Source organism: Pleuronectes platessa, chromosome 17 (genome assembly GCF_947347685.1).
Source record: "Pleuronectes platessa chromosome 17, fPlePla1.1, whole genome shotgun sequence".
In the NCBI taxonomy this organism is placed as follows: domain Eukaryota; kingdom Metazoa; phylum Chordata; class Actinopteri; order Pleuronectiformes; family Pleuronectidae; genus Pleuronectes; species Pleuronectes platessa.
In genome coordinates, this window is record NC_070642.1 from 15,023,921 (window position 1) to 15,049,813 (window position 25,893).

General features: G+C 41.3%; 2 protein-coding genes and 1 long non-coding RNA gene across 7 annotated transcripts; 2 read left to right on the forward strand and 1 right to left on the reverse strand.

Annotated features, from left to right (window-relative positions):
* Window positions 1-14,282, forward strand: si:ch211-225h24.2 (uncharacterized protein LOC564539 homolog). The gene is made up of 4 exons (XM_053445068.1): window positions 1-408; window positions 6,633-6,689; window positions 10,800-10,915; window positions 11,376-14,282. Exons 1-4 carry the CDS (start codon window positions 322-324, stop codon window positions 11,812-11,814), a joined length of 699 nt encoding a protein of 232 aa, XP_053301043.1. The 5' UTR covers window positions 1-321; the 3' UTR covers window positions 11,815-14,282.
* On the reverse strand, window positions 13,824-25,509 carry fbxo25 (F-box protein 25). 5 transcript variants are annotated; one of them, XM_053445065.1, is made up of 11 exons: window positions 25,396-25,505; window positions 24,404-24,536; window positions 20,103-20,206; window positions 18,254-18,303; window positions 18,043-18,135; window positions 17,852-17,945; window positions 17,232-17,416; window positions 16,945-17,127; window positions 16,513-16,656; window positions 15,445-15,471; window positions 13,824-14,751 (listed from the first exon to the last, which is right to left on the reverse strand). In XM_053445065.1, the coding sequence occupies exons 1-11, from the start codon at window positions 25,451-25,453 to the stop codon at window positions 14,662-14,664; spliced, it is 1,161 nt and encodes a 386-aa protein (XP_053301040.1). In that variant the 5' UTR covers window positions 25,454-25,505; the 3' UTR covers window positions 13,824-14,661. The 5 variants fall into 5 exon arrangements, with proteins under 5 accessions (XP_053301040.1, XP_053301041.1, XP_053301042.1 ...); XM_053445066.1 differs by lacking the exon at window positions 15,445-15,471; XM_053445067.1 differs by lacking the exon at window positions 13,824-14,751 and having other exon boundaries at window positions 14,758-15,471; window positions 24,404-24,607; window positions 25,396-25,509.
* Window positions 20,166-21,466, forward strand: LOC128460053 (uncharacterized). Its single transcript, XR_008342174.1, has 3 exons — window positions 20,166-20,410; window positions 20,767-20,834; window positions 21,379-21,466. It is a non-coding gene; the product is annotated as an uncharacterized LOC128460053 (long non-coding RNA).
* Window positions 25,510-25,893: the final 384 nt, after the last annotated feature.

Genomic DNA, 25,893 nt, shown 5'->3' on the forward strand with positions numbered 1-25,893 from the left:
CGGGCGGAGGTCCAGGTGGTCGAGTCTGCGTAAAAACGCACCAAACATTCACCGAACTCCTGCGAAAGCAGCAGCGAGCGTCTCTCAAAAAGAAAAGAGAAGCTTCTGGAGCCTCGATGGAGGAATAATCCGTGTTTCCAGAGGAAGAACCTGCGGGATTTGCTGCTGGAGAAACAATCAAATAACGAGCGGAGCGCTGCGAAGAGGAACGGGACAGACCGGGACCGAAGTGCTCCACAGGCTGAACTTTACGCTTTGTTTTTGACAAATCAATTTATTTTCCTAAGAACAAGACGGCGTGTTCCGGCGACCCGTGGAGATATGTTTAAGAGAAGCAAGAGTAAAGTGCTGGTGGATTATGCGTCAGAGGAAGAGGACATGTCCTGGCACTATCATCACTCCTACAAGGTAACAATGACACGGATGGAGGGGAAGCTGCTCACTAACAACCGCAGTTACACGTGTTTAAATAAGGTTTGATAATGATGGTGAAATGCTCATGTGTAACTCTAATGAATTAGATTATTCTACCTGCTCAGCCCATTCTTTGTCTCATTGTGTTTCCTCCCAAAACAAGTGTCAGGATGTCCAAAACAGGCTGAGGGGCTTAGCAGTGAAGTTGAGTGGAAGGTAAACCCATACACAAACTATAAACACTAACTATAAATTAAAGGATAAAGCATAACAAGGGACTGAAGCATGATAAGGGAGACACACAACCAGTCATTATTGAAATCATTCTTCTTTTTGGATTTGAAGATTTTTTCCGATGGAAGTTGCTTAACTTCTAAAAAAAACTGTCAAGATACACCTCATGCTGTTTAACAGAATGTGGAGCAGCAGCAGGAGGAGGAAGAGGAGGTCAAACTCATGTCATGTCAGCTGAGGAGCAAAGAGAGGAGAGGTTAAAGGAGGAGAGTTAATCATTCAGAACTTCAGGGACAATGTAATTCCATAAATACAGATTACGAAAACGTAGAAATAATCTCAGCACTTTTCTTTGTTGTATTTCTCCGATCAATCAATCAATCACACACACAGCCTTCTATGTATGAAGCTATAATTTGATTAAGCAGCACCAATATGTTTGTGTGGGTGTGTGTTTGTGTGTGTGGTCTCTAAGAGTCTCTAAGACTCTGTATCAGCATTTGCAAGCAGCTGGGTTCTATCAAGGTGTTGGGAAGAGGCACATGGGAGAATCCATGATAAGAAACACACACACACACACACACACACACACACACACCAACACACACACACACACACATACCAAGCATGATGGAAGGCATCCAGCAGTCCTGACATGTGAGAAATAGCAAGCAGACGTGTTTCTTGTTGTTTCTTTAACCCGTCGATTAGATCTCCAATATAATCTAAATGTACAAGTTTCAGGCGTTGACATCAGATATGTGATGCATACCTGACAGTTTTTGCAGTCAAAACAGAGCATCCCTGATGATGTGGTGAAAACTAACATGTCATCCTGCCTGTGGTATCTAATCACCTTATTGCGTAGGTGATAAGAGTTTTTTAAAACAACAATTCAAGGTTTTATGGGGGAAGTTAAGAGACAGCTGTTTTCATTAGGAGTGTGTTGAGTACACTTATAAAAATCTGAGGCTTACAAATTCGGCAATAAGATGTGCTACAGTGCTTGAATCTGCAAATATAATAATGCACAAATAATAATGAGAAAAGTGATGAAAAAAGTATTTTAAATGTCTATTGTTAAATGTCTTATCAGTGTTACAGCATTCAATGGGGAAGTTCAGGCAGCAGCGGCATTTTTCATCCGTTGTTGTGATAATGTCGAGATCTGTGACACATGGCTGGGTTTTATTGGCCCTGTTCTTAACAACGTCCACCCTGGGAACCAACGCATTTGGGCCTTACCTCCGAGGAGCCGCCCTGAGATCGGTTTCTGACCCCTTTCCCAGACGTCACCAAGACTACGTGGTTGATACGATGCTGATCCGAGGACGGAGCAGAGAAATCCTGGGAAAGTCATCAGGGAGGTCCTCCTCCGTTGCCACCGTCATAAAGCCTATCCAGGGGTCAGGGGTGGGATCATAAAATGTCGTAAACACACTGGAGAGGCAGATCTAACCCAGCAGCGATACAGGAAGAAGCCAGGATATAAAGTTATGATAACACAGTCTGGACATGCAGTCTTTTCCTTCTCCTTATTCAGATCGCATAGTTACACTGTCTGGTCTGGGTCAGGAAGAGAGGGAAGTAGAAAGAGCCAGATATAGATTATCTTTGGATTAAGATCACATTGCATGAACAATGATTTAGCCCCTTCTTTTTAAACAGCAAATGCTCAAATGTGAGAAGCTGAACCAATGCATTTATTTTCATCTTTGCTTGAAAAGGTGCCACTTCAGAAATATGGTGGTGTTTACTCAGCACTAATTTGACGTAAACACATTAATTGGTACATATAATATTTCAATGAATTCTAACTTATTTTTAAAGGTTATAACCAAGGGCATTACTTTGGGTTGAACTTTGGGGGTTAAGGATGTTCAAATACTCAAATACATATAATATCGGAATTTATTTCTTACCAACAAATAATAATATTGATATACATCAGAAGTAATCACTATTTATATATAACACTTGCCAGAGCAGTAATTCTTTTTTTCGTGCTAAATTTATTTGTGAAAACCAAAAACTTGATCATGTTTTATAACAGTCAATATTTGATGTAGTTTGACAGTATGATTATTAGGGGGGTGCACAGGCCAGTTTATTAATTTGGGGGGTGCAGCCACCCCACCCACCCTGTAATTGCACCCTAGGTTATAACATTTTATTGAGACTAGACTGGAGAGCTGTTGATTCACTTTTTTTTAATTACATTATACATGTTAGCTGGATTAGTTGGTTCAGAATAACAGCGGGAGGGAATAAGGGGCCTTGCTCAAGGGCGCCCTGAACACTGCCCTGTCTCTTTCTCCACCTTCATGGATCCTGGTGGTCCAGGGACTGAACTTGCAACCTTTCGGTCACACCGACAATTTTCTCTTCGACAAAGTTGTACTTTCCTCATCAAAATGTAATGTGTAGCTATAGTCTTTGCAAGAAACAACAAGTCTCCCCCTTTTGCATTGTGTTTACTCAGGCTTCACAGAAAACTGTACATCAGAGACCAACTGGCAGGTAGAGACAGTCAAGTATAAAGGGATAATACATCCACAGACACAGATGAAAAGAGGAAAATCAAGGGGGGAAGGGTGGAGATCTAATACAGGTTTTGAAGTCAGTATCTCTCCTCCCTCCACAGCGCTCAAGGGCGACAGTCAGCCTTGTGTCGCAGCTTTCTCACCCCTCACCTTGTGTTGAAGTTCAATAGCCTGCAAGACCCAGCTGGGGAAACGTGGGAGGTGCGAGTACCTGTTTTTTCACGGCTTAAAGCAGTAACACACCTGAGTACTTTGGAAACGTGACTGTTACTCCACTGACAGGCTCTGCTTTGTGAAGTGGGATCATGAGAGGACAGATTAGGGCTGAGCTCACTTCAGACGGCCTCACATCTAAATCATTAGTGGTGAGGAGAAAAAGAAGGTAAAGCCGAGGGGATCACTGACTGAGGGGGATCAGGATTACATTGAGGAAATCAAACCTCCTAAAAGTTCAAATGAAATCATCATGACAAGCTGCCTTTTTAACATTGAAAATATATGTTTGACATTCTTCAGAATATAATTATTCACTTTCTTACCAGGGTTTACCGATAAGGGAACTCCCCTCTTATATCCGTATGCCAAATATAAAACTCCAAATGAGCTGATAAGCTCGGCTTGGTAATAAAGCTGGATAATATCTCTAGGAAGTCATGAGGTCCTCCTGTGGAACCACAACCAATTGTTTTTGCTGTGACAAATTAGTTATTGTTTGTTAATGAGTAAACCATGGAAAATCGATTAGGCGTATTTGCTGTTCTTTCAATTGGTGATTCAAATCACAATTTCACGCAGCCAAGTGGAAAAAACTGGTCACGTCATATGACTTAAAAAGTGAAATAACAGGAGTTTTTTCTGTCCATCTCAGTCCAAACATGAGCGTTACGGCTGTAGACTGTATTAAAAGAAGGACGACGTGTCTCCACTTCCTCCCACTGTTCAGGAATGAAGCGGGCGCCGCCATCTTGCCCGTTTAGAGCCAGAGTCTGTGCATTAGCAATCACTTGAACCAAAATGTGACAAGAACAACCAAAAATAACAGAAAGCAATTTTTTTCTTTAGATAAATGTCCCATTCATTAACGTAGAGAAGGCAGGGTTTATGACCTTAACTGCAGCCAGCCACCAGGTGGCGATTAAGATGCTTTGGCTTCACTTTTGGGGAAAAGTCATGTCTGTGGTTAAGCCAAGTTATTTAAATGTCCCAGGTTATAGGTTGAGCTATTTATCAACTCATTCAGCTGTAGCTTCACATTTAGTAAAACTAGTAAGAATCTTTTGATTGAGTTTTGATCTTCTCATTAACCTTTACTATTTGAAACAATCTATCCTTGTCTTTGTCTCTGTCATCTTAAAAATGTCCTCTTAAATTTGTAAAGCGTTCTTGGGTCCCTTGAAAGTTGCTATAAAAAGTTTACTACTATTTCTATGTATGAAGCCTGTGTTTGGTAAAACAAACCAGTTCCAGTCTCTGAGTCAGTGGTTGTGTAGAATGTGGTGTATTGAGATGCTTCTCTGAAAATAGCCGACTACTGGTGCTCTGGTATTAAAATTCACTCTGCGTCTTTATTGCCTTGTAATCTGACTTTCTTTAGTTTTGTTTCGCCCGGACGACACAGTGCTAGAATTTACACACTGCGGCTGCCGGCTGCACACAGACACAGTCAGTGAGGCGAAGAGAGACAGACGTGCAGGGAAAAAATGCCCCCCCGAGGGGCGAAAGCAGAACTCTTGTTTTCTGTTGTCAGGAGCGTATTTTTCCGAAACACTACACTCTCTCCCCTGAACCCCCCCCCCCCCCACACACACACACCCTCCGCTTTCAGCTTACCCCTCTGTTCCAAGTCTTTAATGCTTTTACGCTCTTAACAGTAGTCAGCAATCGGCATGTGTGTGAGTGTGGGTCTTTGATCAGCTCAGGTGGCGGAGACCCAGTAGACTTTGCTCAGACATGTCCATCCACCACTTCTCTCTCTCTCTCTCTCTCTCTCTCTCTCGCTCTCTCTCTCTCTCTCTCTCTCTCTCTCTCTCTCTCTCATGGAGTCGTAAGATGTCCTCGCAGCTTTGATAATTTTACAGGAATTCTGGCTCTGCGTCAGTAATCTCCGGCTCAGCTGCACGTCTGATGACTTGTTGCTGCCCTTTTCCTATGATTTACAGTTTTTTTTTTTATATCTCGCGGGGCAAGTCCAAATGCAGTCAGACGTGTTCAGAGGCACACCGCAGGGCTGCAAATACAGTAAATACCAGTCAAAAGCGTTTTGAAGATTAAAAACTCTGGCGATAAATGTTGGCTGTCGATGGTATCATATTTATGGCACCACCGTTGACTACCAGGGTTAAGAATAAAACAGACTGATATGGATGTTCAGCTAGAATATGATGAGTTTCAAGATAACACTCACAAAATAAACAGGTTTTTGTTGATCCTCTGTGGTCATAATGTGCTAAATCCAAAGAAGAGAAACAATGACTGTGCGCCAAGATTGTGAACTTAACCTTTGAGAGGACATCAAGGTGACCATGACCATAAAAGGTTTTCCTGGTTTACATGACTAATCCAAATAGGTTATTAGACTAAGATTATCAATTTGGTTCATATTTATTAAAACAATACTCAGTATTTAAAGTTAAACTGTTGAATATTTACCTGTTTGTCATTTCCACCAAGGATGTTATGTTTCTGTCTGCATTGCTTTGTTTTGTAGTTTGCAGGATTATGTAAAAACCTGGTGAAAGAAAGAAGAGCCATGGGATGGTTAATCTTAATGAAAAAACAGGCATGTTTAGGGGACTGATATTTATGAGTGTGTGCAATTAGATGCAAATAAAAATCCCAATCTGGTGAATTTAAATGTGGTTTCATAAGGAGGCTATTGGTCCTTGCAGGAGGTATCCTCTTAATCTAGTTGCGATAACTTTTGATAACTTTTTCCCATATAACAGTATATGATTCAGTCTCTCTTAGAAAGACCCGGAGCTGTCTTCCCGCCAAAACAAAATTGCATGGAGCTTAACATCGGACAGTAAAAGTAATGAAATTATAAAACTGATATTACACAAAGGATATATGAAAAATGACAAAAAGGCTGGGGACTGAAGCACAATGGAACCAAAATAACTCTGCTTTAGCTCTCTTAAGGCAAAAGGTCATTGATTTTCGTTTATTTTCTTTTGTTTAAATCTCCCCTCTGAGCTCAGTGGTTTCCTCTCGTCCCCCCATCCCTCCATCTCGCCTTCCAAACACAGCGTGTTTGTGTTACGGCTCTAAAAAGGTTTCCCTCTCTCTTACAGGAAAGCCTGCACACACTCACCACTCATGCATCCCTGCTGTAAAAGGTGGATGTTGTGTGTTTGTGTTGGGAGGTTGCTATTTGTGTTAACTCACTGCTGGTATTTGTCTCTGTGTGTCTGTGTGTGTGTGTGTGTGTGTCTCTCTCAGGACAAAGATATTACAGGAGAGGAAGAGGAGGAGGAAGCTGTCATTGATGTGTCCAAGGTAAAAAGCACAACTTCACAGCTAGTGGATGTCACACGGTCACAAACACACTATCTGCATCCAAACCTATTGTGCGTTTACACTCTTTTACCCCTGACAGTGACTCCCTGTAGATACGGAGCCAAAAAAACTCTTATCATCTCACACATTGACTGAACACTGTCTGTACATGCTCATAATCTCTCATATGGCGTCACACTCTTTTTCTTGTGTAACCCTAAAAGTGTCAGTGTTATGTCACGAAAAACATCCATATCCTAAAACCGACCTCAGTGACGCAAGCACACACACACACACACACACACACACACACACACACACACACACACACACACACAGAGTCAGATGACCTTTGTTTCACAGTGTAGATGAGTTTCAGAGGACAGCTCTGCACTGTTTATCTGTAAACACGCCAGCCTTCAGCTATCATCGTCTGCTTTATCCTGAAGCTTATCATGGAAAAAAGGTTTTGTTTGTTGTTATGGTGTGTGTGTGTCCCTTTATCCTTAAGTCCAAGTTAGGAGGGAAGTTACTTTGTTTAGACCTTCACTGGTTCTCTATCATGTTTGGAAGGGGGGGATGAGTTGAGGGGTATTCAGCTGCCACATTTAAATTCACCACTAGATGTCACTAAATTCTACCGACTGAACCTTTAATGCTTTCACTGGTTGATGATGGATTTATGTATAGCTGCTCCAACATTATCGAGAATTTGCTCAACTATCAACAGCTCACAGCTTGTTTGAAACACAAAACAAATGTCAGAACATGATCCACTTAGTAAGTCGTAAATAAGGCTGAAGGTCAAAGTGTGGAATAAATCTCAAACACGCTTGTTCAGTGTTGTCGTCGTCCCCGTAAACTTTGTGTTTACGTGTGGGTGATTTTATCTGCACCTGCAGCTGTGCCCATTGTGTGAATAAGATTATGAGCTGCGTCTTTGTTCCTGAGATACAGTCTGTTAGATCCGATCTGTGCTGACATTACTCGAATGCTGCGGTCATGTCTGAACTCTTCTGAGCGTGGAAAGCGCAATCTCCATTGTCTCTGAACTCTATGCCGCCTTCCGACTGCATGTACACTTACTGTAGGTGACTTAGTTCCCGGGACATATTTCACGACCGGTCCCGCCTGTGAGGACAGCGGCGGCTGGGCCAGAGAAGAGAGGGGAAGGAAATGCAACATTCTTTCGAAAACTTTTTTGACGGGAACAATCACTGTGGAAGAAAAACAAGGCTGAAAATAGCTGCTCGGACACTGTGGAAGGCTGCAACTCTTCCACTGTTGGTTGTTTTATGCTCATATTAGGATATACAAAGTGGAGCTTGAGTGTTGCAAGTGGAGGTGACACTTTAACTGTAAAAGGCTGATTAAATTTCTAAATAAGAGGGTGTTTAATCGAGCAAAACCTACTTAATTTCACCCTTAAAAATATATAAGCAGATGTTCCAAAGGGGCTCCATACTTTCTGTCCTGAGCCATAATGTGATTCACTTCTATGCCAGGGGTAAAACTACTCGCACAGCTGTCTTTTGATAAATGATGGATGTGTGGTTTTGGATATAAACTTATATTTGATTTCATTGTAACACAGTTAATTCTCCCTCTGCTACTTATTTAATAAAATAGATTTATTGATTTGTCAATAAGCCAAAAAGCACATTAAATGACGACACAATTCTGATCAGTTCATTGTTTAAAGGAGTAGTCAAACATTTTTGCAATATATGCTTATTCTATTTATGCAAAGGGTGACTGATAAGAAGATTTAAACCACTCGTATCTTGAATATGTAGCTACAAACAGCAGCTTATCTTAGCTTCGATTAGTACAAAAAGTTTGCACTATTTTTGCGAGAATGTGAAGTAATTAGATCCTACCTACAACTCATCCATCCATCCAACCAATCCCAGCAGACATTGGGCACACCCTGAACAGCTCATCAGCGTATCGGAGGAAATAAGCAACCATTTACACCGATTGAAAATGTCTCCAGTTCACCTAACCCTAATCTGCTTGATTTTGGACAACTAAAAGGAGCCAGGGTACCTGGAAAAATAACCCAACTCATACAAGATTTTCTAAAAAGTTAAATGCCTCTTTAATCCGTACGCTTTCACCTCTGGGGTATGGATGGAAGAATTTGGCCCAACAGGAGCTCTATTGTTCTGCTGAGTGTAGAGATGTAAGTAAAGCCCCCCCACACAGCCAGCCCCAGTGAGCTGCTTGGTTTACCTACGTCTTGGCTGGAGAGATTACTGGGCACGGAGCAGCTTTGGCTCTAGAGGCCTGCAGGTTAATGCTGGAGTGAATGGTGAATAGGCTGGCCCTCTGTATGTGCACGCATGCGTGCACATACAGAGCTGGAATTTCCATATATACACACACACACACACACACACACACACACACACACACACACACACACACACACACACACACACACACACACACACACACACACGTACAGATAGACTCAATCTCTCCTGGCATCTCTGGTTCCTCCGAGTACAGAAAAATCTCTTTCACAGTTTACACTTGATGGCAGGAAACAAGAAAAGGGAGTGAGGAGAGAGACATAAAAAGGGTTTCGAAATAGTTGAGATGAAATTTAGAAATGTTTCTTTGCTTTGATGGCAATAAACTCCAAGAAACTGGCAGCGTTCTTGTCCACGGGCGAGAGGTGAGCGGAGGAGGATTTGTTTTTTCATTTTATCGGCTTAGTGTCTGTCTCCTGATGACATACCAACGATGGACCGGGCAATGTGTTTACAAATCCCTTAAATGTCACATAGTTTGGGTATGAGAGGAGATCCTGAGCGGGATCGTGAAGTCCACACGTTATGTGGTGGTGACATTTAGAAGCTGGATCTCAGTCCTGGTGACACATCTTATTGTGCGTTTTCCTGTTTGGTTTGAATGCGACGACTTTCATAGTTGTTTGTTCACACGCAGCGCTTTGAATTAGGCAGCTCCTCGATAGGTTAAATATAGGAACAAAAAGAAGCAGTTTAAAAGGCAGACCAGGGCCAAATGTGTTCATTAGATAATTATTCTAATACTGAGCATGTTACGATATCGACAAAGCAAAGGCAAGTGGGAGTAAACCTGATCACCTTGACTGTTGACAATGAGATATTTTCCCTGGCACAGCGGGAAACGAAGCCAAAAGTTGAATCGCAGAGGAGGGCGGCATCTGTGCTCGGTTTGCAGCTGTACAGGCAGGGAGGAATTCCGATGCGAGTCCGGAGGAGTTTCACGGGGAGTGGAGGGTCTCTCGCTGGAATGTACCAGACAGCACTGACCGATCTGTGCCACTAGACCTCTCTCTGTTTTTCTCCGTCTTTGGCTCTTCATCTACCGGAGTGTTGTGCAAGTTGTGACGAACACTTTGTGAAGACAAAGTGTTCGTCACACACTGTTTTCAGATGAGCCTCATCCCACTCATCCCTTCCCATCCATTATTACTAGATTAGTTTAGTTCTTTATTAATTTATCATGCAGATATATACAAGAGGTCCAGTAACAGTGTGGTCTGCATGAACCTGAGCACATGAAAAACTCTGTTTTGACGTCTACTATAAATATGTAGTTATGATGTTTGGTCCAACAGCAATAGGAACGTAGTATTATGAACTTTCCTTAAAGGAATAGTTTGACTTTTTTAAGATGACGACATGATGCTGCTGCTGCGGTACAGGTTAGCTTAGCTTAGAACAAAGACTGGAAACTGGAGGGAAGTATTAGTCCCATTCTGTCCAACAATGGGAACAAAAAAAAAAAAAAATAGCCTAGCACACCTTCATAGATAAAAGACCCAAAAATGCAGCAGGTCAATAAAAACGTATTTTCCACCGGCCCTCTTGCTAATTGAAGAAATAAGATTTAAGAATTGTGTATATATATATGGATGGATGGATGTATGACTTGAGGTTTGATGGAGTCCACATTGATCAACATATTTCTGCTTTTCTAAATTCCTCGAGAAGTATTTGTCTTCTGGAGCATGAATCGGTCCCAAGTAGGCATCAGAGATAACAAGTCTTACACGCACCAGATGTGTTTATTCACTTGAGCTCAAACACGCTGCTGTCTGCTGCTCTCTGTCAGGAGGACAAGGTGAAGAAGACCATGTCCAAGAAGGAGAGGAGGGAGAAGAAGATGTTCTCCTCTAAAGATGACGAGCACTTCTTGTTGACGGGAGTGAAACTGGCCGACCGCAGAGGGTGAGGTTCCCCAAACTGGATAATGTGGGATTATAACTATTCTGTATTAAATAGGTTCAATTTAGTTTGTATGTATTTTAGTATCAAACTAATTCTTTCAACAGTTCTGATGAAATGAGGCTTTGTCCTACAAGGATATAACATGTATGTCGGACTTAATTCAACTCATGTTAGTGAACACAAACTCAGAGGTCAAACCACTTGTACTTGTTTATATGTATTTGCTGGCAGTAACTAACCTTCAGAGCCTCAGTGATGTGGAACACACATGAAGAGGAAAACCTAAATGAATCACGTCGCTGTGACAAACAACCGGGAATTCCTATATGCTGGCTCGTTGTATGGGGAGAGTTCCCCTGGTGTTACGTCTGTTCTCCACCCAGTCACTGTTATTTTTAGCTGAGATGTTCATGGTGAACTTTTGTGCAACAGCGGCTTCATTGTCATTCTTTCTCTGAAGGTCTCACAAGAAAATCAAAGACGATGAGAAGGATAAAGAAAAGAAGGACAAGCCGGAGAAGGGCCACTGTTTCTGGGAGAGCGTCACCATGACCATGAGGCAGATCTCGCCCACCAAGAAGCTGGAGAAGATGGAGGGCTGGGAGCCACCTCAGCTGGAGGACTTAAACGAGACCACGACCGATGACGCCCCGGAGGACAAGAGCCCGGATGGGGACTCGCTGTCGCCTCAACCCGAGGCTCCAGGCCTTCAGTTGGACCTGGCCTCCTGGGGGGGGCAGGGCCTGGAAGAGGACTCCTCCCGCTACGCTAACCTGTCGGACTCCAGGGATTCGACAGCGGCTGTCACGTGGACGTCTCGTGCCAAGGTCAAGCTGGCCGGCATCAGCAGGATGAGCAGAGGGATCGTGTCGGACATCGCGTGGGAGGGGTTTAAATAGTAGCCCTTTAAACCTATGATACCCCCTCTGTCCTTCAACACTGGCGTGATGAGGATGAAGACCTGAACCAAATATCTGCTCGTCTTCGTAGTCTTTAAACTTAACAGGTGCTAACTGATGTTGAGCTGCTGTCCTGTGGTAAAGACCTGCGCATGAACCATGAAGATTGACTTTGGTATTTTAGCTTTAAAGTCAATGAAGACAGCATGTTACTTTTATCAATGGGCTCTTTCTTGTGAAAGTTTTGAATCACTGGTATAAATTGTATAGTAAAACAAATGAACGCCTTAAAATGCCTGACCTGTAGATATGTGATTTAAAAAGTGATTTTCATGTCATTTTTTGTGGCTGTTTTTTATTTTAGTATTAGAGAACTGATGAAGAATATGCAATCCTACTCCAGATTTTATAAAGTTAGAAATGGTTCTGTTCTTTCATGGCTATGCTGTTACAGAATGTGAGGTTGAAGCCTTAACTTATGCATCAATACTGAGTTGTGCAATTTCTGGCATACTGGTGTGTGTTTGTAACTGTTGCTGTGTGTGTTGTTGTGTGTGAGAGTGAGAGTTAGAGGTAAAGGAAGATAAAGACAGAAGCCAGATTCAGACATGAGTTCCATTAAATGTCAGGAAAAATTGGTTCTGGACATTTTACAGTTTGGTTTTTATATATTTATAGAACACAGCTGGAGATTGTCCGAGTCAGACACGTTCACAACAACAGGGAACTGCTGCAGAAATCACATTTTTGTTTCCAGCGCATCGCCTCTGGCGTCGGCTCTTGAATCTCATCGTGTTTCCAAGTTGACATCTTATTCTGCATCTTTGTATCAGATCTGTTTCGATTCTTCAGTTTTGTGTCAGTCACATTTTGCAGACATTTTACCTGGAGGCAAAAGTTCTGGAAATATTATCCAGAGCAACCGACTCGGACATTAGCGTTCTCTCCCACGGGCCCTCTGGGAAGATGGCAGGAAAATGTGTCAGTGCATGTCTGAAAACAGCTACAGACACTTTGTCACAGTCGTTTTAGTGAATCACAGGTGACGCTGCTGTTGTTGAAACGCTGCGTTCATATTTCATTTATGATAAATATGAATTTCTTGTCAATAGCACTCACAGAAAAACAAACAAATATATAGTGCCTCGCATCTTTGAAATAAACTGTTTTATAGTTACTTTGTCAATGCATAGTATTTTGATAATCAATTGATTTATCATATTAGTTAGAGAATAAAATCAAAGCAACCTACACTGTGTCATAGATGGAGACATGAATGATGAAGCTGAATACTTTTTTCATGATGTCAGTCAGATGACCTCATGTGTTTTTGCTGTAAATTGAAACCAGATCTTCCTCTGAGCAGGAACCTGTTGAGCTCTTCACAAAACGCGCACAGATGCAGGCGAGGCAGCCCACTTTGTTCCTGTGCTGCATCGCTTTGACCAGCAGGGGGAGCCGCAGTTATTGTGTATTATAGACAGGCTGGTTCACTCTTAAATAATCAGTATATTGTGTAGGACTGAGACAATGAGGAGTGATTTCCTTTCTGCTACAGTAAAGTTTCTTTTAACTGAATAAGGAACTTAAAAAAAATCATTGTTTGCTGTTTACTGAATTTGTTTGATACTGAAATCTGCTTCAACACAGCTGTAGGTCCACTTCACTGGATTCCTGTATCCTTCATTTATTCACCTACAGGCTGGGTTATATTTTCTCAGAGCAGAATAAAGCTGCATTCTCACCGTCTGTCTCTACTTTCTCTGCACTTTGCAGCTCAGAGTAACTACATGGCTTCACTTACTTGGAGTTCCTAATTTTGTTTAAACTTCTTATCCACTCTTTGAGGTAAATTTAAAATATAAAAACATTAAAATAAATGGCATTTCTGTGTTCAATGACAATATTTACAAATTTTTTTGGACGATGTATCCACGAGGGCAGACAAAATCTTTATCCAGTACACAAAAACATCTTCTAGCATCCCAATAGAAAAAGTAGAGCAAAAGCAGGTTTTTAGAAATATTTAATTGTTATTTCACCTAATTCCCTTCCCATAAAAGTCATGATAGTACCACAAAGAGAAATGTAACAGTCAAGGAATATTACAAAAGTTGGAGGAAGGATATAAATAACTTCTGACATTTTCTTTGCCTGCCACATTGGACAGTTTTCTGACAGTTTTGATAAAAGTAGTTAAGCTGTATAAATATTTCCGCGGCTATTTTCACGTTATTTTCTTTTCATGTTGATGCCACCATGTAGGTCTACTCAGAACTCACCAAGAATTCACAAAGGACAACGTTCAGTATGTAAACAGAGACTCACACACGACATGCATTCAGTTATTGCAACAAATACCCCAAACCCACAACATAGCAAAACGCAGAAAGACAATAAATAAACCATCGACATGAGACATCTTATTCTGCCACTTTTTAAATGATTATCTTTTCTATGTAGAAAACCCCCTCCCCAAAAAACATTATAGATCCATATCATTACTCACTTATCTCTAGTGTAAACATGCTACAACCCCTTTCACATATAAATCCATTCAACATAGGAATTAAATGTTCATAATAGTTTCTTAATTTCCGTCAGGGGCAGCTCTTTTGTCGAGAACATTTATCAGGAAAAACCTTCTCTTATATTTCATCCGTTAACACCAAAATTCTTAAAATCAACAACTTACAACTTTGACCTGTCTTTAGTCTTAGGGAAACATATGTGCGTTTAATTGTCATAAAAAAGAGATTTTATTTTAAGCCCTTTGTTTTTCTGTATAAAAGTCAAGTATACACACTCTGGTTTGGAGACTGAGGGACAACGGACACTTCGGAGGGTTTAAAACCTGAAGAGGTCGATAAAGTGCTGAGGAGATATGGGCATGAGGCAGCTGTCCGGATCAGTGGCGGTGCACGGGTGGCCACAGTCCTGGGAACGGAGTCGACACAGAATTGTTAGCACAGAAAGCAGGAAGGCGGTTGCTCATGTTGTGCACACAGAACACATCGACGTGTGACACTGGAGTTGTTAGTGACGTAGATTGAATTTCGTGAATACTACAATCTCCGAAACTTATTTTTTTCTATGTATGCATGTAGTAAAGAAACGTAACACATACATTTACTAAAGACTGGTAGTCAAACATAATATACTACACTGCTTCGCTTCCTTAAACCTTTATTAATATTATTTTACTATTACTACTTTAGCTGATTAACAATAGTTGATTGCATTTGATTAACAAAAGCCCTACAGTCCTAACAAGATGTAAACGTGACCTAGGTTATCTTTGTGCTCTCCTGTGGGTGTAATGGTGCAACATAGTTTTATGAAGCAATTGTTTAAAACAAGTCAGTGGTTTTTAAAGATAGCAGGTGCAACACAGTCCTGAACATAATTACACACAGTGTGGTTAGGAAATATTAAAGAGTCAGCACAGAAGTCAGAGTGACACTGTTTACTAAACACGAGCCAAACATGATGACATCAAGCGAAACAGAGAACACAACAAGACAAAGCTCAACACATGCGAAAAGATAAGCCCTCAGTCGGTTCACTGGGACAAACACGGGACAAATGGTCGACTGAAGAGACAGAAAGGCATGATGGGACAGAAAGTACCTTGAATAACAAAGTCAGGTGGCGATCCTTAAGGAATCAGGGGGAAGAAGCAGGGAAGGAGGGGGAGACAAGCCAGAGGAGGGGTGAAGAGAGGGCAGAGGTTAAACAGTATAAGGAACCAGCCGGGAGGATAACATGTCTGTGGGTGGTACATCATCCGGATAAGGATTGGTACTGCACAGTATTAGGGCCATTATGAAGAAAACAATTCAGGCATTTCGAGGATTAAAAACGTTATTGAGAAGAAAGGCGTAGTAATACGACAATAAAGTAAAACATATTTTTAGGAAATTAACAGCAAGGAGAACTGATGCTCATTGGAGTTCTACTGCCTCTGGATCCAAAATCTTGAACCAATTAAATTGTTTCTAGAGAAACTACAAACACACAGAATAGACACAGTATCTTTTCAAAGCCCTGATACTTATAATGTGGTGGTGATGAGCCAAAGGATTAATTAAGAATAACTTGAGTAAAAAAAGATTTCCCTCCTTCCTTTTTTTAACGCAGGCAACAGGCTGCTCTTAGGACATTTCCCTGTAAAATGACACAGAGCCTAAAATCACTTATTTATGCTCATATGTTGAAGTTTTTTTCTACAATAAGACTTTATTCTTGTAATATTCTGACTTTATTCTTGAGAAATTACAACTTAATTTCCTCCTAAGAACATGATTTTCAAATCTTAAATTTGAGTGGCTCTAATACTCATGGATTGAATACTATAGTAACAGTGACATTTTTAATCTAAGCACTTAGTTCACTTACGAATCTTCCTCACACAACTCAAGCTCTTAATTAAATAAATGTGACCTGTGTCCTACATGTGGTTAAAGATCAGCTCTAGTGGGTGACTGAGGTCAAACCCGTCATTTATTTGACCTTTGAACAATACATCTACATAAAAGAGTTCACAGCAGTAAATGGTGATCAAATTAAAATGTATTGTTAACTTCGATGTAATCAACAATTACAACTTTACTTGCAGTCAGAGGAACAGCACTAGTTAGTCATATAGTGTTCCCTGTTGTGAATGTGGTTGCGGGTGTATTTTATGTTCCCATTTACCTTCCAGAAGAGGATGCAACAGTGTTTGCAGAAGTGCAAGGTGTCGCCGTATTGCTCGTTCATGGGGTAGTGTTTCTGCAGCATGAAGTACATCAGCTTCCAGTCCACGTTGTCGCTCTTGGTCAGGACCAAGCTCTGACAGAACTGCACGCACACACACACGCACACACATGCACACAAACACATACGCACACACACGCAGGAATTAAATATCGCCAAGTTCATTTTTTATTATAACAGGGTGGGTGCTTAAGCGACATGTGTGATATAGAGTGTACAAGATGTGTGTTTGTGTGAGAGAGACCAAGTAGACTGCACTGTAGCAATCCTGCCCTCTAGAGACCAACAGAGGTACATCTTAGCAGGCCAATGGGGCAGCCACCTTTTAACATGTCATCCTACGATAACAAACATTCAATCTTGTCCTCTCACCTGTTTGTCTGAGAAGTGGAAGTGGCACAGTCTCTTCCACAGCGTCCGGTTCTCACTGAGCATGAGCAGAGTGGGCGTGGCCTGTCCCAGGTTAATGATATCATATGCGTCAGATAAGTTGTAAAAGATTTGATTCTGCATGTGTAGGGGCAAGTCGTTGAATGACCGGCCAGTGCACAATTGCTGTGGGGAAAAAGTAATCACCAATCAGAGCTGGGCAGTAAACAACAGAGAAGTAGAGACACATCGTCCAATCTGTGTGCATAAATAAAACCCACTTCCTCTACCTTGGGGATCTGCAGGTTGTTGAGCTGCTGCTGCCACTTGAGAATGTTCTCCAGTCGTCGCAACCAGATGTTGACGTTGCCCACGAGGACACATCTGCCAAGGTGGATGGTCAGATTTTGCAGAGTCATGTTCAGGTCCTGCAGCAGGTCTTTGACCAGGCGAGGATTGTGCTGGTCCTCAAGGACTAGAGGGACCAAATTTGAAAAAGAAAACATCAGAGAAAAAAGAAGGAAACACAAAAATGAAAGTATGATCAGCCACAAAAAGCCAAATCAAAATAAGATGTGATGTTGAGTTATAAAAATAGCAATATAACATATTTGCTTTTCTAAAGTTTCACTCATTTCAAAACTTTTTCACATTACTGCCGATTAAAAATTATGGATACTTATCTGTTCTTATCAATTGTGTAGTCATTTTAGGTACAAAAAAACTGACCAAACATTGTAAATTATTATGGACAATTATTAAATCCAAATGAAAAATGTACATGTGGCAGCCTGAACCTCAGTCTAGATCTTCTCTTTGCTCTACTGTGCAACATGACCTCATAACCACGTTTTGTGGTTTGTCACAGGCAACATCATAAAAAGGGAGTCTTCCTCTCAGGTCCTCTTACCCTTTCGCACCATCTTCTCCAGTATATTGAAATAGTTTTTCTGGGCAGCTCCACTCAGAGAAGGCAGCTGAGACCGGGCTATTAGCTGAAAAAGCTGCGGGTGAGAGACAGTACGACGGTTAGAGGGCGAGTCGCTTGTACAAGATTTACAACAAAATGATCAACAGGAATTGTGAATCGTTGTCGCTCACTTTCGTAACATATTTGAATCTTCTCAAGTCCTGGATGGCACTGGAAAAGTCTAGACGGTTTAACGCTTCGCCAAGCGTGCTGTATTCATGTCGCTGCACACACACACACAGACACACACGCACACACACGCAGAGTTTGATAAAGACTTGTAATTTATTAAATACTGCTGCAAATAAATCCTTTGTGTGAAAAGTGTGCTCCAGTACTCACTTCCTTTGAGTTCCCTCTCAGCACATAGATCCATTTATCCCTGTAAACAACTAAAAGACAGAAAAAGCACACATTGTTCCTCGGAGTCAGTTTGTCATCAGTTAACATGCACATGTCAATACTGTAAATTGAGTGGACACAAGTGACAAGCACCTGTGCGATCTACAATACAACACAATCCAATAACCTTGCAGCAGATACGAGAGACTGTTGTAGACTTTCTGTTCACAGCTGGTACAAAAAGGAAAACATGGTGGCCTTCTTTAAGCCTATAATCATACGATTTGTGATCTTTTTTTTAATAAGGCCTCAATATTGGATTGAGGGCATGTTTATAGTATTCCACCTCTTTAAACTGCAACTGTCTGTTCGGATTAAAGTCAATGGAGTACAGCTGCAAGGTTAAACCAGACACATGGACCGTGTTTTGAGTGGGCGACTGATCTTAATAACATGTGCATGATATTTTGCACCCCCAGGATTCCCAGGTGGACAGCTCTGCTTTAGTTTACCTTTCCTCAAGTAAAAACAAACTAAAATATCATTATAGATAATCACAAATGATCCTGTGTGCGTTTTTGTTGTGCAAGCCTACATTAAACCGAAAATCTTTCAATAGGTGCATTAGATGGGATGAGGACACTGGGTTACCTAGGTGTGAGAGGGTGGAAGTGGACTAAGCAAAAGCAGAAGTGTAAAATGTGTTTTTTATTAAAACCAGTTTGACTTGTCGGACTAGTTTGAAGCTGAGAAGACCCTCAGGTGCTGTCGAGAGATGGTCACATCCTCTACAGTCCACAGCTCCACAGGGATTAAGCACACCTGCAGACTGTAGAAAGTCTCAACCACCTACAGTGTCTCCTGCAGATGTGGCCAAGGATAATCAAGAACAAGGTTGATTTTCCATCTTTGTGAATCATGTAATCTGAGGGTGTTTTATAGAGGAAGATAAATGACGTACGTAGTAGGTGATCTCTAATGTTTGCCACCTTTTCTGGGTTTTAGCTCCCGTGGAATGAATTCCCCTCAACATCAGATCAGCACAATCAGTATCTCAGTAGTTTTTTCATAGTTTACCTTTTGATTGTTATGGTTTTTATATTTTATTTTAACCTTTTTCTTTTATCTGTTTTGTCTTATTGTATTGCTGAGCATGACATGGGTTTTCTATGATTTGATATCTTTGCATTTATATTTTATTTTGTAAAGCACCTTATAACTCTGGTTTTGAAAAGCCCTTTAGAAATAAAGTTGATAATAATATATTCTATATATTATACTTTGTATTAGTATTGCTAATACCTTAGCAGTAGTTCAATTTTGTAGTTGGTCAAGGTAGAGCTCATTTGAACTAGTTTATAGTCTTCAGAGTAGTTTAAATCAATAGAAATGTTATACTTTAAATGCATATTTTAGTGAAAACAAATGGTCAAATTTGAAAGAAAATGTATAGCTTAAAAAGAATGTATTAAGAGTAGCAGTAGAAAGTAACTCAGCACACATGCTACACAGTGTATCTTTGCCTCCTCCTAACTCTGTGTCACTGACTCTCAGATGTGAAGAAGCATTTTCTGTGATCTGTACAAAAACAGGCTCAGAATTCCATTTATGGACAAAACGTCATGGGCGGAATATTTCAGTCCTAAGCCACTTTCCCACCCCCCCTTTACACCCGTTGAATGATCTGCTATTGAAACACAAATATTGAAGTATTGTAAACACACTCCAAACATAAGATTTGTATATATTATTGAGGATTAAGCTTCACATGTGATACTGTGAAGTTCATTATCATAATCTCACGTTCAGTAGGTGGTGGCTTCATGACTTGTCTCTACTGGAAACTCACACTGAGATCTGGTGTTGTTGTTGTCGAGATCCTTTTTCCTCTTTGTTGTGGGGAGCTCACACACGTCGCCCACTAACAGATTTTCTTTGCTGTCATTGCAGAGCCTGTTTGGAAAGAGGAAGCACAGGAGGAATTTGTTGATAACACTGCACTGTAGTGTGACCAGTTAACCTAAAAAAAAAATGCAAATTATAAACCACTGTTAAGAATGTGCCCTGCTGCAGTGCCCTGGAGCAACTCGGATTGAGACAGGAGGAGATGACGGCTCATACGTAGGTTAAGTATTGCGGTGGTTTTGAGGTGAGCAGGTTGGTACGGCAGAAACGACCTGCTTCATACATTATTAATGGTCACACTGTTGTCAGGTGGTTAAAAGTGGAGCGAGACGAACCAAGATGTTCAAATACCGTCATAAAAGTGTTGAAAAACCTGTTGATGGAAAAAAATTCCTTCCCTCAAGTTTCATTGTAAGCTGTCCAGTAGATTTTATCTAATTCTGCTAACTAACAAACTTAGCCAATGAAAACCTAACTTCCTTGGCAGAGGTCATTATTTGCATGATTAGTGTCTATAAATATTTGGTCCCTGTTATAATCAGCAATGGTCCAATAAAGGTTGAGAACAATATTTTTTTAAAGAAAGTTAACAGCTGTTCCTTCTTCAGCATCATGACAACATGGCTTTGCTGGTCCGACGGCGATTTCAACTGATCGGGGGGGATCGAGCTCGACGGTAATCCCTTGTCTCTATCCATTTATCCAGTTGCACACACCGACACATGGAAGCACAGTAATCTGTCGCAGTTAATTAAAAGTGAGGAGTGACAGGTTGCATGAGGAGCGGCAGCATCCTCCCCAGAGCCGAGAAAAGAAAATCACACGGCACGAAGGTACAGGCGGATCTGTGGATATTTAAACTATATCCTGAAATACACAAGCTTATGAAGGAACTCAACATGAACAAGGGAGAAAACAAACACAAAGTCAGGGCCGACTCTCGGCTGTTTCACTTCTCTTATTCACTGCGCTGCACACAGATGCATCCGAGCAACTTTCATTCAGCGCTTTATAAGTAATCAAGAGGGTGTCAGATTAATAATATGTCAACAGACATTCGCAGCCCCTTCCAGTCACTTGAATGTTAACAGAGGTGGCAGAGGTTTGCTGGCCTTTAGAGAATTGCTGTCATCTAAACTGTTCCTGTGTCACTGCGTACCAGGTCAGCAGAGACCATAATGCTCCTCTTTCTTTCTGTGCCACATGTGCTGGTCTGCCAGATGTAACTCCGCTAGCTGCATGATGTCACTGGCCATTCTGGGTGTCTTTTCATTTGGAGAGCGGCCAAAGAGAAGAGGATGATGTCACTGACCGATCTTGGTGAGTTTTAATTGGAGAGAAGCCAATGAGAAGAAGATGATGTCACTGGTAACTGCGTGTAGCTGTGACCTTTCATTAAAAAAGACTGCTCACAGACTCGTGTGATACTGTGAGGTACTAATCAAGAGAAAAGGCGAGACTGGGCCGGAGGAGATATCACCAACTGGTGCTCAGAATCCACCCTTAATCGTACTAATACCAGCAGTGTGTGTTGCAGCAAGTGGGTATATCAACAGCTATGGTCCATACATGCACATAAGCCATTATGTATCATTGCGTCGTTGCGGTGCTCCAACCAACAGTGGCACATCAAAGTGTGGCTGAGTCCCCTTCTTAACAGAGGATGAGGCTATAAAGATTGTTATCACCTCCTCTTATGAGGGTTGTGTTATCTTTGACATTAGTTTGTCTGTTAGTTAGCAGCATTACACAAAAGCTACGTGCAGATTACCATGAAACGTGATGGAAGGATGAGGTATGGGATATCTTTGATTGTGTGTAATTTAGTGAAGCTTGGTTGAATTTTAGCGGACTGTTGTGGGCCTTGGAGAAGGCATCAACTCTTTTCAGTCCTATTCTAGTTAAAGCTACTTTAGCCTGGGACAACTTTAAAACTGTAAAACCATAGCTGCTAAAAGATCATAACATCTGAATGCAATTACTGTGACCACTCATCACCAGTTGCCGTGCTCCAAAGCACTTCATGTTTCCTGCAGATAAGAGGGCAACCTCTTCTGCTGGGAGGCAACTGACACTGCACACAGGCTCACACATGCAACACACGGCGGAGTGACTGAAATAGCAGAACATGTTTTTAGTTCAGCTGCTCTGAACAAACAGTGGTCGTTCAAGTCTTTCAACCCACTAAATGCCTCCTTTGGGAGGGAAAGCATCACAAAAGCACACAACAGTCATTGTTTGAACTATTCTCTGTTATTCTTGAGCACTTAACCTGTTCCAGGAAGGTTATGTGAGCCTATATTTATGTGCTGCATTTAAATCCCCTCATTAGAATGGAAGGTTTATTTACTGTCAGTTAATCATATACCAAAAATTTAATAACACAGGGGTTTGCAGGTCAGCTTTGTTAAAACCAGGTTACATGACTTGGGGGACACCAATGCCTGACCTAAATACTTTGGTAAATAAATACAAAGATGTAGTAAAGGTCAACTCAAAACAGCTCCCTCACTCCAGATGTTTTGGATATTTGCTCTTACAAGATACGCTGCACAAGATGGTCTCACATAAAATTACTCTCTTGATATTTTTTAAACCAACCCTGTGCCCAGCTCCGTCAGCTGCCATGACGCCCATCTGGAAACAAGAGGCTGCAATTGTGGGATGCAAATTGCCTCATCAGAGACCCTCTGCTATGGCTCAAGTGAAGAGCTATGGCTGCGTGATTTTTCTCTGACCCCTGAGAAGCTGTGGCTTTAGTGGGGAAATCTGGTCAAAACATTTACAACTGTTGTATCCAGATCCTTGTTTTCACCCTGGCCTCACACAGACTGCACTTATTCAACTTCATTTCTGTTGGTGCCCTGAAGAAAAACTGGTTTACAGCCAGGCCACAAACTGTAGCACAGAGACATGACAAACAATCCACAATCACCCGTCAACACACAACGATCAGGATTTCCTGGCTACCTTCACTTTTAAAACTTTGACTATGTAAATACAACAATGTCTTTTGGTGTATTTCCTACCTCATCCCTTTTTTCTGCACACTGACATATCCACGTGGTGAAGATACAGTATCTAAAGCTTAGATTGATCAGAAAATGATTCTTCATCATACAATGAAAGATAGATGTCAAAAATGCAATAGACGACCTAAAGTGCACCTAGATCGAAAAAGACTACATATGCTGTAGTAATGTATTAATCTTGCAGCCAATAGGATTTGAGACATGATCTACATCTTATTTAGAAATAACAACCATCAGTCATTACATGGTTTACACGATGTCCTTATGAAATGCAATATAAAAGGGTCATTAAGTTTCTGTCTTTGTTATTTGGACAGTGTGGACAACCATTGCAACATTCAGAGCTGTTTGCTGCTCCCTAAGACGAGTTGATCTGGTTTACAGGACAATTCCTGAAAACAGCTGTTCAGAAATGCAAACAAATACAATTGCGCCTCCTGCAATATTCTGAAGCAACCCTGACTTTGAACAGATGTCTGGTGACAACTGGTGTGTACCACTCTGTTGTGGGGAAAGATAGGAGGTGAGGTGGTGCAGTAGTTTGAGGTTAGCAGGTTAGTCGAGCAAAAAAAAGGTTTCATCCATTGTTAGTGACACATGTAGCCAACGAGAAGTAAATGACCATGATTCCTATGTTCAAAAATCAAGCAGTTGCATTTTTGGAAAAACTGAGATCAAACACGTGTAAACAGAGCCAGAAGAACCAAGATGCTCAAATAGAGTGATTCACAGTGTCTGCCATGATCAAGAAACACTACAGATGGCAAACATGTATCAGAGTCTGAGAGACAGAGTCATAGATGTGACTGTGTCTTTAATCTCTGGCAGCCAGTCTGGGTCTGTTGATTGATAAGTGTCCTGGTTATTTCTGACAGTACTCAGCACGTTGGCAGCAAACCTAAAATGGACATATGATGACACGGGACATTTGAAATGGCTCGACTCCAACAGAAACCCAGATGAAAACATGTCAGCTATGCGTCCTGTTAAAATACTTTCTACGGATTGATCCTTGTGTCCTATGAATGTTTCAATCTATTCATAAAGTGCTTTATGTCTTGTTTAGAACAACAATAAAGGACGTAGAACATAAAGGACGTAACAATAAAGGACGTAGAACATTTAAACAGTTTGGTTGGTACTTTATACTTTGGTGTAAGATTTCCATTTAAGGTAGACTGTGGCGAAAGAAACGATTAAGTTATGAACTTACTCTTTCAAGTCTATGTCTCTGTTGTTATCCTCGAGCTCGTTTCCATAGTATATGAGCCTCTTCCAGCCGTGCTCTGTCTTGGTCCAGCACAAGCCCGGTGACCTCCAGTCCTTTCCCAAGAAAGGCATTTCTGCTGCAGGAGGTATAGGGTTGGGGGGGAGGGGGGGGACAATTAGCAGAGAATGTCGCTGCCACTCCAAACACCTGGGGAGTAGAGCAGATGTTACTAACTGCTCTTCAGTAGAAGCAGAGAAAGGCCATATAGATTTAAACATAATAAGCAAGTGAATGCCTGAAATGAAGAAAGCAAAGAGTTCTGAATATCTTCTAATACCAAAATTAAATTTGAGATTCAACTCTTCAAAATTCTGAATAGCAGAAAAGTCTCTCAGTTTATCCCTCACTATACAATTCATTATTCACGTCTAAACTCAAAGGGAAAATGTACATCAGAGATGCTGAGCTCCGTCAGCTGACATTGAAAACTTTTATCTGCACAAGGTTTTAAATTGCACCGGCTAGGATGTTCAAATATATATAAATCTATATATCTATCTATCTATCTGTGTGCTCAAATATATAATGCATGAATGCAATAAAAAATACAATGTTTTTACAATTTAACGCAAAATATTTCAACAAAACAAAATCCACTGTATTTACATTACGTATTTACATTTACATTAAAAATAATCAGCCAGAATATGTGTATACAGTCTGACAACATGAGTGAATCCATCTATAGTCATCCTGTTTACACACTGACAAGCAAAACTGCAGTAATAACACACGAGGCAACAACTGTGACGCATTTGTCTTTGCATAACAACAGTGTTAGCAAAATATCAACGATGTAAAACAAATTTTAAAAAATCAAGTGGAGAAGAAGCTGTCAGTCGACTCTGCGCGTATAACCACGACGGGAAGGCAGGGAATAAACAGAATCCACGCCGTAGTCCACGTGTCAGGTGAGATGAAGACGTTAAACAGACCTTGGCAGTTGCTCGTCTGCTTTATTCCGAGCTCTTCCTCCTCTGCTGCTGCTCTCATCGAGATATTGACGGAAGTAAACACAGTGCGGACGCTGGGATATGTCCACGCCCCCCCCCCCCCCATGCTCCTCTCTGATTGGACGAGAGCTCGGCGTTTATCGTGTTGCTACCTCATGTCCCGCTGCTCATTGCTCGACGGAGACTGTCAGTCACGTTGCGTACGTCTATTTTTTTTATCCCCTTCTTTTCTGTTGGGGCTTTTTCCTGCACGTGACAGAGCGCACATGTACTTGTGTTTTGATTTTGAGATGGGGGATGGGGACTGTAATCAGGGGCGGCTCCTGGTACAGGCGACATAGGCGGTTGTTTAGGGCGCAAAATGCTCTATGAGAAGTGGACACAAGAGACTGATTTAACAATACATTAACGTCACAGCATCATCCTCTAACCCCGAGACGCACCGGGGCACCGGGGCTCCGCCTCCTTTCCTCGTCCATG

Bases quoted from the DNA above. Each gene is read 5' to 3' on its own strand.
- si:ch211-225h24.2 (XM_053445068.1), top strand. From the start codon at position 322: ATGTTTAAGAGAAGCAAGAGTAAAGTGCTGGTGGATTATGCGTCAGAG. The intron at 6,690-10,799 runs GTAAAAAGCACA...GCTCTCTGTCAG, and splicing joins CTGTCATTGATGTGTCCAAG to GAGGACAAGGTGAAGAAGAC. The intron at 10,916-11,375 runs GTGAGGTTCCCC...CTTTCTCTGAAG, and splicing joins AAACTGGCCGACCGCAGAGG to GTCTCACAAGAAAATCAAAG.
- fbxo25 (XM_053445063.1), bottom strand. From the start codon at position 25,453: ATGAGAGCAGCAGCAGAGGAGGAAGAGCTCGGAATAAAGCAGACGAGC. The intron at 18,136-18,253 runs GTGAGTACTGGA...GTGTGTGTGCAG, and splicing joins TGAGAGGGAACTCAAAGGAA to CGACATGAATACAGCACGCT. The intron at 16,657-16,944 runs GTGAGAGGACAA...GTGTGCGTGCAG, and splicing joins TCCACTTCTCAGACAAACAG to TTCTGTCAGAGCTTGGTCCT.